General features: G+C 40.4%; 1 protein-coding gene across 2 annotated transcripts in view; it reads left to right on the plus strand.

Moving 5' to 3' along the window:
- The window catches only part of PRKRA (protein activator of interferon induced protein kinase EIF2AK2), a 19,046-nt gene extending 2,758 nt beyond the window's left edge, over positions 1 to 16,288 (plus strand). For both annotated transcript variants that reach the window (XM_054043964.1, XM_054043966.1), the window contains exons 2-8: positions 516 to 685; positions 6,380 to 6,461; positions 7,284 to 7,362; positions 9,441 to 9,558; positions 11,953 to 12,050; positions 13,288 to 13,462; positions 15,273 to 16,288. In XM_054043964.1, coding sequence (XP_053899939.1) covers positions 516 to 685; positions 6,380 to 6,461; positions 7,284 to 7,362; positions 9,441 to 9,558; positions 11,953 to 12,050; positions 13,288 to 13,462; positions 15,273 to 15,430 — 880 coding nt within the window. In that variant the 3' untranslated portion in view covers positions 15,431 to 16,288. The remainder of the gene's footprint in view (positions 1 to 515; positions 686 to 6,379; positions 6,462 to 7,283; positions 7,363 to 9,440; positions 9,559 to 11,952; positions 12,051 to 13,287; positions 13,463 to 15,272) is intronic.
- Positions 16,289 to 18,591: the final 2,303 nt, after the last annotated feature.

The raw sequence follows: 18,591 nt of genomic DNA on the forward strand, positions 1-18,591 counted from the left end.
TTCTTGTTTCCTCCTATGCTGCAAAATAAACTTCACATATATGAATGGATGCAAGGCCCTACACACTGAGAATTCGTTAAACTATTTTTTCCTCATCCAGATTTAGGGGGGGAGAGAGGGGAGGTTGGTAATTTTATCCTTTTACAGTAGCTAGAGCTGGTTTAAAAAAAAATGGAAATTTGGGAGATAATATTGGCCTAGTGAATTGGAATTCAGTAAACTTGGGTTCTATCTTGGTCTACCATGGGACCTTGGACAAGTACTTTGCTTCCCTATAACTTGGTCTCCCCATCCCAATGTAACAATGCTTGTCCTTTTTTGTAAAGTGCTTTGAGATCTATGGCTGAAAAGTGCCACAAAAGCCAAGTAGTAAAATTATTTCTTCAAAGTTTCAGTGAAAAAAAATCATAAGATTCAGATTTTTTTTTTTTTACCAGCTTTAAATACAGTTTTCCCATCTAAATTATTTTCTTTTGTAAATTATTCATTGGGAAATCTTATTCTTTTCTTTGCAGCTTGGAGGAAATGATTGTTGCCAAACCAGGGAAAACACCAATTCAGTTGTTACATGAATATGGCACGAAGGCTGGTATCACTCCTGAGTACAAGTTTGAGAAGGCCGAAGGACAAGTACATCTTCCAAGTTTCACCTTTAAAGTCACAGTAGGTGAAATAACAGGCACAGGTCTGTAATGTTGCTACCCTTTGGTATGGTTGTTGGCTGTGGTTTAAGAAAAAAAAAATCTTTAATTATTTCCAATGTGTGTTTTCCAGTGGAAAACAACAAGAAGTTACGATTTGACCATTTCATTTATTTAATAGGTTAATATGCTTTGCTTTTGCTCCTTCCAGTACTTGCCAAACTTTAACAGCTTTGCCTAAAAAGCAAGCTTTTAAACTTTGAGATTCACATGTGACTAAACTAAACATTAAAACAGTGCAGTTTTAGGCTGTTAATTCTGATTTGATATTTTCAGAAAGTTCAGTAAAAAGGCAAAGATAAATATTACCTTGGCTAGGTAAGAATGTTCACTGGCTGAAGGGAAAATTTCCAAGAGCTGCCTGCTAGCTTGAGGATTCTGGAAAACCTAACCTAAACAGGGCTATCAATCAATCGCAGTTAACTCATGCAATTAACTAAAAAAAATGAATCCCGACTAAAAAATTAATAGCGATTCATCGCAGTTTTAATTGCACTGTTAAACAAGAGACTACCAATTGAAATTTATTAAATATTTTGGATGTTTTTCTACATTTTCATATATATCTTGTATTCTGTGTTGTAATTGAAATCAAAGTGTATATTTTGATTACAAATATTTGCACTGTAAAAATGATAAACAGAAGAAATAGTATTTTTCAGTTCACCTCATCCAAGTACTGTAGTGCAATCTTTGTCCTGAAAGTGCAACTTTCAAATGTAGATTTTGTTTTTGAGTAACAAACAAAAACAAAAAAGAAGTAAAACTTCAGAGGCTACAAGTCCACTCAATCCTACTTCTTGTTCAGCCTATTGCTAAGACAAACAAGTTTGTTTACATTCACAGGAGATAATGTTGCCCTCTTCTTATTTACAATGTCACCAGAAAGTGACAACAGGCATTTGCATGGCACTTTTGTAGTCAGCATTGCAAGGTATTTACGTGCCAGATATGCTAATCATTTGTATGCCCCTTCATGCTTCGGCCACCATTCCAGAGGACATGCTTCCATACTGGTCACATGCATTTAAAAAAAAAAAAGTGTTAATTAAATTAGTGACTGAACTCCTTGGGGGAGAATTGTATGTCCCCTGCTCTGTTTTACCCACATTCTGCCATATATTTCATGGTATAGCAATCTCAGATGATGACCCAGCACATGTTCATTTTAAGAACACTTTCACTGCAGATGTCACAAAATGCAAAGAAGGTACCAATGTGAGATTTCCAAAGCGAGCTACAGCACTCGACCCAAGATTTAAGAATCTGAAGTGCCTTCCAAAATCTGAGAGGGATTAGGTAGGGAGCATGCTTTCAGAAGTCTTAAAAGAGCAACACTCCGATGCGGATACTACAGAACCCGAACCACCAAAAAAGAAAATCAACCTTCTGCTAGTGGCACAGATAATGAAAATGAACATGCATTGGTCCGCACTGCTTTGGATGTTTTTCAAGCAGAACCCATCATCAACATGGAATATCTTGTGACACCGGCTACAACAGTGCCATGAGAACACCTGTTCTGACTTTCAAGTGACATTGTAAACAAGAAGTGGGCAGCATTATCTCCTGCAAATGTAAACAAACTTGTTTGTCTGAGCAATTGGCTGAACAAGAAGTAGGACTGAGTGGACTTGCAAGCTCTAAAATTTTACATTGTTTTATTTTTGAATGCAGTACTTTTGTACATAATTCTATAAGTTCAACTGTCATGATAAAGAGATTGCATTACAATACTTGTATTAGGTGAATTGAAAAATACTATCTCTTGTCTTTTTACAGTGAGCACTGTATGCTTTGTATTCTGTGTTGTGATTGAAATCAATATATTTGAAAATGTAGAAAACATCCAAAAATATTTAAATAAATGGTATTCTATTGTTTAATTGTGTGATTGATTAATTTTTAAATTGCGCGATTAATTGCAATTAATTTTTTTAGCCGCTTGACAGCCCTAATTTTAAATTAATCTGTTTGGAATAAACTACATCTATTGTCTTCATGATAGTGCACTAAATATAGAATTATTACATGCAAAAAAAAATTACATTAAAAGAACATTATGGTTGTAAAGTCAAGCACTCAAAAACCAAGGAAATTCCAGAATTAAGTTGCCTATGCATCCATGATTTGGCCCCCTTGTACACAGCCACTATGAAAATTACATGCTCTAGTATATATTTCCATATGATAGCTACTTCAGTGAAAGAATAGTTATTCATTATTTATCTGTAGCCTTGTCAGTGTGTGACCCCAGGTCTTAAATACATACCATTTAAGCCATGCACCATATAAGAAGTTGTTAGTTTCTTCTTGGGTGTTTCTATCATGCTTTCGCTAAGGTAACTGAATCCTTCTCAGACAATGAATTGATCTTCAGAACACTCATATGAAATTAGGTAGTCATATTATCCTCATTTCACAGATAGCAGAACTGAGGCACAAAAAGTTTAAGGTCAAGATTACAAGTGTGTCCACTAATTTTGGATGCTCAACTTGAGATGTCTAAGGCCTGATATTTCAGAGCACTTAGCATTTTTGACACTTCGTATATTCAAAGCACAGTCCCTATTGACTTCAGTTGTGAGTGCTCAGCACTTCTGCAGATCCACCCCCAAGAGTCTCAGGTTGAGCACTCAAAAATGAGGAACATACAATTAGTGGCTCCCTTCGGAAAATTTTAGTTTAAGTGATTTGCCCAGCAGCCTGAAGGAATAGTGAGAGAGGCAGGAATAGAATCTAGTTCTCTGGGATGGCATTCAACATGAATAACCAAGAGAACATCCTCTCTCTTCTTGCAGTCCCCTGCCTCATTCACTACACAATTTCCAGGAGGTTGGTGCTACCACAATGAGAGACCACCTAGACTATCATCAGAGGGACTGAGTGGACCCTAGTGTGCTCAGCCAGCCAGGGGTTGTCTACCCTGTGTGTCCTCAGTCATATGCTCCAGGAGGTGAGGGCAGCCTTACCTCCCACTTCTCTCTCTCCTGGAATGGGTCCTGTAGCTAGGTGCTCTCCACCCACTGCTCACCACTGACCCTCCAGAATTAGACATTGGACCCCTGCCCTATGAGCCTCCCAGCCACCCCCAACACCCAGCCTGAGCTGGCTGAATGGCATCCATCTGTATCCCCAAACCATCAAGGAAACATCTGTACGCACTTGTGTTTCATACTATCCACTTCATCGCCCTTGTGTCTCCCCCACAGCCCACCTCCCCGATACTAAGTGGTGGGACCTGAGGAGGGGAGGTAACCTAGTGGTCCAGAATATATTCCATTCTGGTTCATGGCCCACCAGGGATATCAGTTGGTGGCTCCTCCATGAAGCCATAAGCATGGGCATGTAGCTGGTGCAGTTCATGAATTCCCCCAACACCTGTCCTGTCTGCAGTGAGTGGGAGATCCTGGCACACACTTATGTACAGTGCGTCAGTTTGCAGTCCCTCTCCTGGCTCCTCCAGAACCTGTTACAGAGGTTCTGGCTACACTTTTCCTCACACCTCCTGAGCCTTGCACACCCCATCCATGGCCCCGCAAAGTTGCAAAACCTCCTTATCAACCTCCTGGTGCTGGCAATACTGCCATCCATCATAGCTGGAGGAAGAAGCTGGGCAGGGCTCTGCAACTGTAGGGCCTATTTCCAGTCCCTTGCGAAGTCATATTTCCAGGCAGAGTTCCTCTGGGCCAGTGGTTCTAAACCAGGGGTACACAGAGGTCTTCCAGGGGGTACATCAACTCATCTAGATATTTGCCTAGTTTTACAACAGGTTACATAACCAGCACTAGCAATTTTTCAGTAATAGTGTGCTGTGACACTTTTGTATTTTGATATCTGATTTTTGTAAGCAAGTAGTGTTAAGTGAGGTGACACTTGGGGTACACAAGACAAATCAGACTCCTGAAAGGGATACAGTAGTCTGGAAAGGTTGAGCGCCACTGTCTGGGCACAGTGTCCACTGATTCCTTAGATGCCTTTGAGGAGCAGTGGGCACTATCTGGGGTTATAGTCTCAGTGTCCCCATCCAGTTCCCTGATTTTCACCCTTTGACCTTCACGCCCATCCCTGTTTTTTCATTTGTTGTCTCCAGTATTCACTTGGGTCCCAGGTTCACTGGTTTCCCCCGCTGCTGGCTAAGGGCCAGGGCCTTTAGCTGAGGGCACACTTAGGTCTACCATCTCCTAACAATCACAATAGGTACGCACTTTCCAGCTTCTGCTACGAACAGCCTCCATTATTACACAGCCCTGATTCATCCTCCATGCAGTGCACTGAATGAGGCAGGGTTTCTGTGGGGGGGTGGGAAAAAAGTGTGATAGTTGAATTAAGGATGCACAAGCTACCTTAAGCCTGGTGTTTCCTGACTTTTGCATACTTGACTTTGCAACCTTAAAGTTTAAGTATAGTTTCTTGGGATGTCATAGATGAGGTGTGTGTTGTTTTTTTTTTTTTTAAGGACTTAAGACATTCTATAACATAGAACATAGTTCATCAGCAGGGTTCAGACTACAGTACTTGAGGTAATGCAGCAACTGATAGTAATACTGTATGCTGTTATTCTCCGTGGACTACCAACTAGGGGGAAATGAAAAACACTGTGCCAGTAGTTTTCAGAGCTACGTATTTGCTGACAACAGAGGGATACAGAGACTCAGGACTTCTGGGTTCAATTCCAGATTCTGGAGGAGTGTTCTATTTTGGTTATATAGAATTCTGCTCTTTATGCCCCCAACTGCTAGGTAGCAGTTCTGCAGAAAAGGACCTAGGGGTCACAGTGGACGAGAAGCTGGATATGAGTCAACAGTGTGCTCTTGTTGCCAAGAAGGCTAACGGCATTTTGGACTGTATAAGTAGGGGCATTGCCAGCAGATCGAGGAATGTGATCATTCCCCTTTATTCGACATTGGTGAGGCCTCATCTGGAGTACTGTGTCCAGTTTTGGGCCCCACACTACAAGGAGGATGTGGAAAAATTGGAAAGAGTCCAGCGGAGGACAACAAAAATGATTAAGGGGCTGGAGCACATGACTTATGATGAGAGGCTGAGGGAACTGGGATTGTTTAGTCTCCAGAAGAGAAGAATGAGGGGGGATTTGATAGCTGCTTTCAACTACCTGAAGGGGGGTTCCAAAGAGGATGGAGCTCGGCTGTTCTCAGTGGTGGCAGATGACAGAACAAGGAGCAATGGTCTCAGGTTGCAGTGGGGGAGGTCTAGGTTGGATATTAGGAAACACTATTTCATTAGGAGGGTGGTGAAGCACTGGAATGTGTTACCTAGGGAGGTGATGGAGTCTCCTTCCTTGGAGGTTTTTAAGGCCCGGCTTGACAAAGCCCTGGCTGGGATGATTTAGTTGGGAATTGGTCCTGCTTTGAGCAGGGGGTTGGACTAGATGACCTCCTGAGGTCCCTTCCAACCCTGATATTCTATGATTCTTCCTCTGCTACTATATAACCCACCGTAGATTCTCTCAGCAAAGGCACTATAGAGAAAGCCACCCAAGCCTGCCTTCTGAAGACCCCATCTCAAACCCCAATGTAAGGGCAAGAGGGAGCATGTCGGGGTGGGGCTGCATAACATAATGCTATAGAGATTCCAGACAGGGCTGTTATAACAATTTCATCATTAGTCACATGTTGTCATGCTTTAGGGATATCAGATTGTCTGTTTTAATACAGGTGAAGGTCATAGCAAGAAGATTGCAAAACACAGAGCTGCAGAAGCTGCCTTGAACGTTTTGAAAGGAAATCCAAGTATTAGGTGAGTTAGGTGTGGCTGTATTGTACTGCACAAAATATCACTGCCAATCTAAATATGGCATTAAAAGAAGCTCTGAACACCAATCCCGCCCCCCAAACTCTCAGTTCAGCAGTTGGAAGACTTCTGTTTCTTTTTGAGGAAAGTTTTTTCTAATTTAATTCTAAAAACTGACACTCTCTCAAACTTTATAATGTTACTTTTTCTGCAATCTGGATTCTTGTATTTCATTCTTTTCCTAGTGAAACTGTCTAAGATGAAATGGGACTAATGTCTTTTTTCAGATGCTACTTCTGTTGCAAGATGGTGTACTGTGTAATTTGAAGCTGTTATACAGGTGGCTTTTCATCCCAAAACATTCTTTAACAAAAAATTTACATGATTATAGTATAATAATAATAATTGAAGGCACCTCCTATATATTCAGTTTTTACTATTTTCTCTGTATAACCGGTCAATCTGCTGTTTGTGTGATTCCCCACCCCTGCCATGGAGGAGAGAAAGAGACATGTTTAAAAATAAATATCCACAAGTTGCCAGGGGACACATTAATATCAGGTGTGTCTAGCTCTAAAATTTTAAATCTCAAATAATTACAATATAGTGTTTTCCACACCTGAGAAGATGGAGATTTAGCCTTGGACACTAATCATGCGAAAATTTTAATGGGACTACTCACATGTGTAAAATTAAGTGTATGCATTAGAGTTTTGAGGACTGAGGCCCTAGGTTATTAATGGATTAGTGCCTAATTTATGTCCCTCTTCAGCAGTTTTAACTTAAAATTGTCAGTTTAAAAAAAAAAAAAAGGTTAAACTATTTTAGTCTTTCAGTGCCAGACTCCATAGTTCCAGATTCTCCAAAGCAACCACAAAATCAAACCAATCCTATAGGTACATTACAGGTAAGATGTAACTTTTTTGCATTTTAAGACCATCATGCCATATAGTTCAGCTGTGTGTAAAATATTCCTTAAAAAAAAAAACCTGAATATTGGATAAGCCTGAATTTAAAATCTGTTCTTGTTCTTAGACTTGTCAGGCATTATTTACACTAAACTAGCAGCTACTTTTTGAACTCATTTGAACATATCTTTCTTACTTTTTTTTTTTTTTTTTTTAGTTACAGAAGGCAGCATAGACAGCCCAGAGCAAGTAGTACAGGTCAGAAAAGAGCAAGCACTAATTGTGTTCACTGCGGGGAAAGCATGTAGAGAGCCAGTTGTAGTGAGAATATGAAATGTGTATGCAACTAACTTTACTATTATAATTATGTTTAAGTCCAGTTAATACTGTCAAAATAAAACCAGGTTTAGACATGAACAGGTTTAGACATGAAAATTTGGCTTCTTATGCTATAAGATTTTCTTTAAAATGTTCACAAAGCTGGTTGAAATTGGAGACCCATAGACAACGTATTTAGAGGATTATTTTTAATGTGTTTTGATGAATTTAATGTGTTCTGTATTTCTGAAATTTAGAGTGTTTATGGAAGAAGAGGAACAGAATATTATGTACAGAAATCTGCCCCTTTAAATAATGTTTCATGTCTGCTTTGTTTGACATTTTCATATGAAACATTTAGTATCACAGTTAATACACATATGCATTAAGTGCTAAAGTTTAACACTGTAGGATGAACCCTTGAGGTCTAAACACAAAGTGCTGTGCACTCTGCCTCCAATCCAGGGAAGCACTCAGCCACATATGCCTTGCTGGACTGGGGCTAGAGTGCTCAGTACCTTGTGGATTGAGCCCAGACACCCAACCTTGAAGACAGTTTTGCATGTGCTTTAAGCACAAGTAGTCCCATTGACTTTGAGGGGGCTTCATATTAAAGGAAACTATTTGCAGTGTTTTGACCTAAGTTTACTTGCATGGCTCTGAAGAATCTTGCTGGACATGAGATTTGGCTGCTTCTTGTTTAATTTTTTTCCAGAGACATATTTAAGGTAGATGGTACAGAAAGTTTAGCTTAAGACTTCCCTTAACAACAGTTTTCATTAATGAATAAGTCCTTGAAGCCACATTTCTTGACCATTGCTTTTAAAAACTTAAATAAATCTAGTCAAGGTGTTTCTCTCTCTTAAACTGAATATTTTAAAGGAGATGAAAGGGATGTGAGAGTGTATGTACCATTCTGCTCTTCAAGAAATAGAACATATAAACTTTAGTTGAAAGGCATGTCTCACTACGAGGTCAAAAAGAAAAACTCACAACAAGAATAGGATTGTGTTTTTTCTACTGTGTTTTTATTTTAATGCTGTGGGTACAGTATTGCATGATGTGATATGTTCACTGTCACTAGTTTTGTTAATTAATTCTCTGTTTTAAGCAGCTGGGCTTGCCAGTCGGTACTATAATTTGGATAGTCATATTAAAAATATGAAAAATCAAAAGAATTGAATTTAATAGCTCAGAACAATTAAAGGAGGAATTGGCACTTATTCCAGGCTTAAAGTTTCAAGTTTGACTAAACAGCTGAGATTGAAGCTGGTTTTTAACTTTTCTGAACAGGACCAGGTCTCTCTCTTACATGGCACTCCAAACCCTGCCAGCCTGAAGTGTGAGGGCTCAGAATCAACACCCTACAAAACCATCCTATGGCCTTTCATTTTTAGATTGGGTTTTAGGCTAACACAGCTCTTTAAAGTGTAACTTACTAGTGTTTGGAGGGCTTTTACGTGTACTACTAGTATTTGCAAATACCAGAACAGTTTTTTCTGTTTGTCCCCATCTCTACTTTGACTTCTGGTAAATGTGTCATTTTAGGTAACTTATATACTTGTGTTTTCCCACATCAATATATTGTGCTCTTCAAGCTATTAATGAAATATTTTCAGTGTTATGGTGATAAATGTGTTTTAAAAAATGGACCAATTAGTTTTGCTAAGCAAAGATGGTAGCTGTTTGAAAGGGATGTTTAGAGACAGACCAAAGCAGAATCTTTTTTATTAGTCAGGTCTAACCTCTGTTTCTTTAGGAACTGGCTGTTCAGAAGGGATGGAGACTTCCTGAATATTCACTTGCACATGAGTCGGGGCCTCCTCACAAGCGGGAGTTTACAATGACTTGCAGAATAGAAACATTTCTAGAAACTGGTATATATATATATATATATATATATATTTTTTTTTTTTTAAATCAAAACAAAATGTAGCAAATTTAGAATGTAGTCAGTTTCCATAACAGTCTCCAATGAATTGTGAGTGTTTCTCCCCCCCCCCCCCCCCCCGCTTTATTTAAAAAAAATCTTAATATTGTACCTCTTTTGGTTCTTTTTTAAAGCAGATTCATGACATACAAAATGCATCATTGGCACACTTAAAATATTTGCTATTAGCATTTGGACAGTGAGGATACATTTTCAGTTCCCTAATATTAAGGAAGAGACCATTTTAAAAAGTGTTCCATTATTTAACTTGAAAATGCTGGAAGTTATGGTGTTAAATTTTAAAATGTAGACTTGCAGTGCTTTTAAAATTAGGATAAGTGATATTCTGCATGACAGTTCTGTCCTATTACCTCAAAATTGGCAAGAGAATGTGTGAATACATTGCACAGATATCCTAAATAGCGTTTGCACATAAGACTTTTAGTCAAGCTATTTAAATGTTGCATCTAAAACATTTCTCAATGCAATAAAAGTTGTTGAATGATACCTCCACAGTGTACTGAAGTAAAATATTCCATTTGAAGTTAGCAACAGACTATGCAAATACATAGTAGTTTTATTTAAACAAGTATTTGATGAATGATATTCATGCATTGTGTATGCTGGATAACCTGCAAAAATTTTGCATTGGCACTTACTGCCTTGTAAACTCTAGAGTTACAAGTATAGAATTTGCACAAAAGTGATTCTTGACCAGCCTTTCCAACCTAGTGATCAGCATTTGGTTAGCTGCAAATAACCCATCCTCAAATTAGATTGTTTTGGAATTTTTTGGTGGAGGTGAGGACTCCCTGGTTGTGCTTTGTGACATTCTGATCTAGAATTTAGGTTTTGAGAAGTTATGGAAAGGGATTGGTGAGGAGAAGAAGCAGTTTGAAATACTTAGTGCAAGACACGGTGGGCTTGTCTACACTACTGCGTGGGGTAGATCTAAGATATGCAACTTCAGCTACATGAATAGCATAGCTGAAATCAACGTACTTAGATCAACTTACCGCGGTGTCTTCACTGCGGTAAGTCAACAGCTGACTCTCTCCCATCAACTCCGTTTGCACTTCTCATTCTGGGGGAGTACCGGAGTCAATGGGAGAGCGCTCAGCGGTCGATTTATTGCATCTATACTAGACGTGATAAATCAACCCCCGCTGGATCGATCGCTGCCTGCCGACCCGGCGGGTAGTGAAGACAAGCCCTAAATCTTCCTCCTCAGAACAGGTATTAACCTCCAGCTTTGAAGCTCAGTAGTAATGATAGAGGCAAATAACCATCTGACCCTAAGTTTTTAAATGCTTAATGCGTTTTCTTACAGCTGAGAAATTGGAGGTTTACTTACTTGTAATGGAGTCTACGGGAGAATCCCGCTCTTTAAATTACTATAAAATACAATCTAAACCCTGTTTCCTTAGTGTACTTCATAAGACTAGATCAGACAAATTCTCTAGGAACTTTGAATATCTGTAACCATCAGTGGTTAACAGTATTGCATTTACAGGGAGACTTGCAGGTTGAATTCAAGTCAGGTGGATTGCTCAATGATTTGGGTCACCCATTTAACCCCAAAACAGGTGGCTAATGATTAAAATGTTGCTATCTGATGTCTCTTTGGTGGTCTACATGAAGTGAGTTGATTTTAGTCTAGTTCTTAGTGAACAGGTGTCCTCCATCACAAAACCATTACCATTGCAGTTATTAACTAGCACCAATATTGGCAGTCTTAGCAGAGTGTCCCAGGATTAACTGGACTTATAGACTGAAGTGTTCTTTCACTACAGGAGGTGATCCATTCAGTTTAGAACTGAGTTATTCTGGAAGAACAATGTGAGAACTTGCACAATTTCACATCTTCTGCCTGTTCTGAGTACAAATAGAAGGCTTCAGTCCTTTTAACGAAGTACTTTTCAGTTGTATTACAATTCTTTCAAAAGAAGGAAAATGTGAGTAAGAGTAAGCTGCAAGAGTGTTTGTGTCAAGATATTATTTTAAATGTTTTATAATAATGAATCTATTTGTGGAACCCAAACACATCTAAAGACCAAATTCTGCTTATCTACAGATTGAATAATCAACAAGCTGTAGTAATTCAGAAACTCAGTGTTGCAGCAATATGCCCCCAATGCTAGTCCACTAGCAACAGGATTGAAGTCAGTTTATTTCACATAAGCCTTCAAACAGCAGTCAGATAGTAACAACTTATTTCTTACTGTTTGTGGTAAATTTGAACCAGCAACCTACAGCTGAATTATCAGTCCTCTGAGCCACTAAGTTCACCTCAGTGCATTTTTCTCTTGTTAATACTCTTTGGTTTTGTTTCTTTATGCAGGGACTGGGACATCTAAGAAACTAGCAAAGCGAAATGCTGCTGAAAAATTACTTGCCAAATTCCACAGTTTCCCTCCAGATAGCATCAATATTTCCTTAGTAAGTAATGGGCAGAGCAGCATAAGTGCCATAAATCCGGTCAGACAATTCAATGACAAAAGTAACAAAATATGGTCAGACATTTTCATTATCACAAAGTTTTATACCATGTTCCTATTTCTAGATGGACCCAAAAGCTCTGGGCTATCATCCAAATTTGCATCAGATTATTAGTATGACATTGGTGAAAGAGACTATATAAGGACAGCCACCGTTAAAAGTAGGATTTTTCTCTGTGCTATTCTTATTAATTGGCTTCAAATAACCCATCCTCCTATTTAATAAAACAGAGGGAAGGAATGGAACACAGAGGAGGGAGGAAAAGAGCTTTGTTATATGTAGATATCCTTTATCATAATGTCAAATGAGGGTATCAAGCCGGGATAATTTTTATTTGACCAGTAACATAAGGGAGTTCTGGGAGCAGGGATCTGAAAAAGTGGGAGAGGGGGAATAAAGTGCAAAAAGTAAAATAATTGATTAGTGTTCTAGAATCTGTTTGCTTACTACAATAATAAAGTATAATACCTTGACACAGACAACGCATGCTGGTGAAATATAAGTATTTGCCTAATTAAGTGATTGGGAAACATAATAAAAATACAAGACATGATGGTCTATTAAAGTGTACCTTCTGGGATATACTAGGTTTGTTCACACTAAATTTGCATGGCATATCTAAGGTATCAAGGAGGCTATCAGGCAGCCACTGCTGGCAGCTGCATATGCTTTCCTTTCCCCAAGCAGCAATACACATCACTTCATTCAACGGTATTGTCTGCACACTCTCTTGTAACAGGCACTGTGGAGGAAGCAGCCATGCAAGAGGCATAGAACACAGGGCCAGACCAGGTTAAAAGGAGTGGAGAATTGAGGTTGGATGAAAAGAGGGAGAAGGCACCAACTGTGGTTGTGAGGAGAAGAGGAGCAAATATAGGGGGGGGGGGAATTAAACATAAAGAATGAGAGACAGGGAGAACACAGGCAGAAAGTAAGAGTTGTAATCAGGCCAAAGCATAGCATAAGGAATAGGGTAGTGGGCAGCCAGGCACCATTCCATCACTGGGCAGTTGAACAGAAACGCTGGAACTCACTGAGACACTATATAAAGGTGCAGTGTGGAAGTTTGCATTTTCTGTGTTTTTGCAGATAAAAATGAATATTGCATGATATTTTTGTTGAACAGCATTTTATTAATATGTAAAAACAAATCTAAACCCTCTTCAAATGTTTTCAGGGAAATGAAGTGGGAAATAATTTAGGATGCACATGGGATGCCTTAAGGAACTCATCAGAAGAAAAAATTACCTTGCTGAAGAGAAGTCCACTCAGTATTCCTAATACAGACTATATCCAACTGCTTGGAGAAGTTGCAGAAGAACAAGGTTTTGTTATAACATATTTGAATATAGGTATGACTTTTGGTGTGTTAGTATTGTAATACATGAATGATACATTCCTCCTCTCGGATCCACACTTAAGCAAAACATGCAGTGATGTTAAATGGGAGCTCTGCTCATACAGCAAAAGGAAAACTGTGCCTTAAGGCTCTAAACCTGCAATTGATATATGTGGGTGGAGGCTGCACTCACATGCAGCTCCACTGAAGTAATGGTTTGCCCACATGAGTCTGATTGGAGCCTAAATTATTATAACTACAGAGGCATCCAAGCCTAAATTTTAGCCATTATTTATGGCTAAGGCTACAATGTAGTCACGGGTATTTTTAGTAAATAGTCATGGACAGGTCATGGGCCTGTGAATTTTTGACCTGTCCATGATTTTTACTAAAAAAACCCGTGACTAAATCTTAAGGGGGTCACTGTGGGGGGCACCAGGACTGCTGCAAGGGCAGAGGGCATCTGGAGGGGCAGCAACTGCACCGGCTGCCCGGGCACCGCTACCTGGGGCTGCCTGGGGAAGCGGCTATTCTGGCTGCCCAGGCACCACTGCCGGGGGGCCACCCAGGGAAGCGGCTGGAGCAACTGGCTGGGCACCACCTCCAGCAGCAGCTGCACTGGCTGCCCGGGCACCACTGCCGGGGGCTGCCCAGGGAAGCAACTACTCAGGCCGCCTGGGGCTACCACCAGGGGCTGCCAGCAGCAGCTGCACAGGCCACCCAGGGACCGCTGCTCAGGCGGTCTCTGGGGCCAGCCGCTCCGGCCGCTACTTGGGCAGTCCCCAGGGCCACCTGAGCAGTGGCCGGTGCCGCAGCAGCTGGTGCAGCTGGCTGTGGGGCCACTCCAGCAGCAACTGGGGTGGCTGTCCCTGGGGCCACCTGACCAGCTGGCCCCGGAGCCACATGTTTGGGGGTCAGCCACACTGGCCCCCGCAGAAGTCACGGAGATTGCAGAAAATCACGGAATCCATGATTTCCGTGACCTAAGTGACAAACAGCGAGCCCTATTTATGGCTATGAACGTAAGAGCCAAAGACTTCCACGTCCCCACTGACTATGATTTCAGAAGTTTGGTCAATCTAGCTGGAATTGTAAATTTTCCCTTCTATTCTCGTGTTCTGATTCTTATTTCTCTCTTTAAATCTCATGTTCTCCCTCCTCCCTTATGTTACCACCACTTGAGCTGTGACACAACCTTGCAACTAGAAAAACCAGATACAATCTTGTATGGTAGTTAATACCACTCATTTTTTATTGCATTAAAATGAAAAAAAGTACTGTATATGCAGTCTGGATTATGCTGACTCTTGGCAATCTACATACTATTCTTAACCCTCAAATAGAGATGTCCTGATTAATAAGAAATTATGATGGTACAAAAGTGTTAGCTTTGATAATGCAGGGTAAGATTGATTAAAATTTTAGTTCACATTTTAGTGATATCTAGTAACTAATTTACAGGTATCTAGCACAGCGGCTATTCTAAAAGTTAGTTTGACACCTGCATAGTTAATAATATTTCCAATCATTCTCTCCACATTATTACCAAAATAACTATACATGCTGCACAGCAGGAATAGAAAGAACTGGATGGATCATTCAAAAGTATAGTCAACATTCTGTCCTTATCCTTCATAAACTTTCCATCCATAAGTGTTTTGGAAATTAATTCTGTGTAATAAGAGACTAAAAGTCAGTGTGGTTGTATTCGTGATTTTAATACACATCACTTGGAAAAATTTGGGGGTAACAAGGGAACTTGTGCAGTAACTTATACAAGGCATAATGTTGAGCTAATCATTTTTTTGCTTATATAATTTCAGAAGAGCTGAGCGTGAATGGACAGTACCAATGTCTTGCTGAACTCTCAACCAATCCAGTCACAGTTTGCCATGGTACTGGGATTTCTTGGGGCAATGCTCACAACGATGCTGCTCACAATGCATTACAGTATTTAAAGATCATGGCTGGAAGAAAATAAACTAGAAATAGAAAAAATCTTTTGATAAAGATTTAACTTAAAAGATATTTCCAAAGTTGGATGTTTTCCCATATATGTAGTTCAAATTAATTTTGGGCTATTTTTAAGTCACTCCACAAACACCATTTAAATTATGCATTGCTTTGAATTGAGTCAATCATAAGGTTTTCATTTTGGATTGGTTTACTGTATTTAGCTCTCAGTTTTGTAAAGCAGTGAGGACATTAAATTACTGCTTGCATACTTACTGAAGCATAAATGCTCCCTTATGGAAAACCTGTAGGGCGAATTATAAATTTGATACCAGAGTTAGAGAACACAGACATCAAAGATGGTAGCTATAGGAAGACCAATTCTACAGTGTCCCGAGTACCCCCTAAACACCATAGTTTTCAGTGGGAGTTGGGGATGGTCTGTTCTTTGCAGGGGCAGCCCTTTGAAGAGCATATTCTGTTGCTGTTTATAGCCCAATGGAAATGTTTTTGATTATATGCTTTAGTATCATAGAATATCAGGGTTGGAAGGGACCTGAGGGGATCATCTAGTCCAACCCCCTGCTCAAAGCAGGACCAATCCCCAACTAAATCCCCAAATGGCCCCCTCAAGGATTGAACTCACAAGCCTGGGTTTAGCAGGCTAATGCTCAAACCACTGAGCTATAAAAGATGGGCATAGTGTTTTATGAATGTTCCCATTTTATTTTATTTTTACTGTGTGTGAATGGTGGCCTTTTAAACCCATTATTTGAGATTGGAACTTGAAAGCAATGTAATGGCTACAGAAACATCACTGCCCTCTTTTAATAAAGATATCTATGAATGTCATTAGCTGTTCTTTAATAAATTAAAGTTAACTCCTGTAACTGGTATTTCTCATCTTATTTTACTAGTTCAGTCACACATTCCAAGAACTGGATATACAGGATGACCAGGTGTCCAGTTTTCGACCGGAACACCTGGTTGAAAAGGGACCCTGGCAGCTCCGGTCAGCACCACTGACTGGACCGTCAAAAGTCCGGTCGGCAGTGCTGCAGAGCGAAGACAGGCTAGTCCCTACCTGTCCTGGGGCACTGCGTCCAGCAGATCCAGCTCGTAGGCCGGGGAGGGAGGGGGGGACATGGGGCTCTGTGTGCTGACCCTGCCCTGAGCACCAGCTCTGCACTCGGCCAGTGCCTGTGGGCAAGAGCAGCATGTCCCACGGAGACTCCTGCCCCCTCCCCCCCCCTCCACCTAGGAGCTGGACCTGCTGGCCGCTTCCAGGGTGCAGTGCGGTGTCCCTGGACAAGCAGGAAGCCTGCCTTAGGCCCTCTGCTGCGCCACTGACTAGGAGCTGCCAGAGGTAACCCCACATCCCAACCCTGAGCTCCAACCTCCTGCCCCAGCTCTGAGCCCCCTCCTGCACCCCAAACCCCTGGCACGAGCCCAGAGCCCTCATCCCACCCACGCCGCAACCTGCAGCCCCCTCCTACACCCCTCATGTCTGGCCCCACCCCAGAGCCCTCACCCATTTAGAGCCCTCTCCCACATCCCAACTCCTTGCCCCAGCCCAGTGAAAGTGAGTGAGGTGGGGGAGAGCAGTGAGCAGGTTGGACCCTCAGAGAAGAGGTGGGGCTAGGATGTTCAGTTTTGTGCCAATAAAAAGTTGGCAGCCCTAGGGGTACATGTTAACAGTCCTGTATTTGGGGAATATATTTGTTACACCAATAAATGCAGATGTAACTAGTTGTAACAGTAGAGTGATAGGCAATCAGAATGCAGCTATTCAGTACAAGGAGAGGGAATAGATGCCTTGTATTTTAGCCATTCAGAAAAGCTATACTTAAAAGCCTAAATTTTTAATACATTTTCCTGTTTATGAATAAACTGGTTTTTAATTGAAGCAAATAGCAATCTAATTTGGTTGAAAGATTTCATTTGAAAAATATATACATTTATTTCAGGTATTCTGGCTGGAAATTAATGCTTGCTGATACAATACACTTTTTAGGCTTATAAAGCAAGGAAACAAGAGTTTGTTAGAGCTTTTCTAACATCTTTGCTGTTATGTATTGCATGCGTCTCCGAACAGACTGTGATCCTGCATTTGCTGAACATCTCATGTAATAATATTTAGGTAGAAGAGGGTGAGTCTTGTGCCAAGATGTCCTGTGTTACAATGTGAGTGTTACATAGCAATCCATATATGAAAAGCTACAGCTTTATTATAAATATTTCAGGGGAGGGGAGTTGTATTGTATGGAGGAGTCTATGCAAGTTAATTGCTTGGTTTGCTCTTTGGCTTATGGGTGTAGGTTATCTGGCAGAACTCAGCCACCTCCCACCCTGCCTTCCATGTCTCTCGCCTGTGGAATAGGGGTATCTATTGGATTGGTGGGGAGGGAAAACAAGTTACACCATTAGCTCCCCTCTACTTCTTCCATACATACTTCCTCCAGCAAGATCATTAACATTGAGAAAAAAAAAAAAATCAGAAGACCAATGAGAGAATATTCTGGTGGCAGTTTATATGCATTCCCTATTCAGAGGGCATCCACACAGAACTAAAAATACTACTAGCTTGAGGTGTTTCCTAGTATACGTTTTTATAATGATAATAGATTACATTAATAGCTCTGGCACTGGCAAAATTGTGTGAAATGGCCTTAGTCATTTTTCCTCAGTATTTGCCTTAATTTTGTATGTAGTATTTTGAATGGCCAGATGAGGGCACTAGCTACACAGTATTTATCAGTAACAGACAGCAGCCACCTCAAGAGAGAGGATTGAAAGAGATTGCATGTTTGTATTTAAATTCTCAAAACATGTAGAGACCTTTTCATTTTAAAGCAGTTGTGTAAATCTTGATGCCTCCTGTATATGCTTAAAAATTATAAAGCAAAATTGTTTCCATCAGATTAATGTCAGGACAGTAAAAGCCCATCTACACTAAAGAACTAAATCATTTACAGATTGTTACAACTAAGCATTTAGCTACCTATCACCAGATTATTGGCTGCTGGCCTAGGATGACTTGACCATCACAGAAATGGGGAGGGGGAAGGGATAGGAGAGGGAAGGAAGCTAGAGAATGTAGTAGTACCTAAAACACAGGTGTATTGGTATTTATTTTTACCAAAGTTTAACACTCATTTTACTTTTAGTCCCAGATTCCAAAAGTGCTGC

The sequence above is a fragment of the Malaclemys terrapin genome, chromosome 11 (genome assembly GCF_027887155.1).
Source record: "Malaclemys terrapin pileata isolate rMalTer1 chromosome 11, rMalTer1.hap1, whole genome shotgun sequence".
Taxonomy (NCBI): domain Eukaryota; kingdom Metazoa; phylum Chordata; order Testudines; family Emydidae; genus Malaclemys; species Malaclemys terrapin.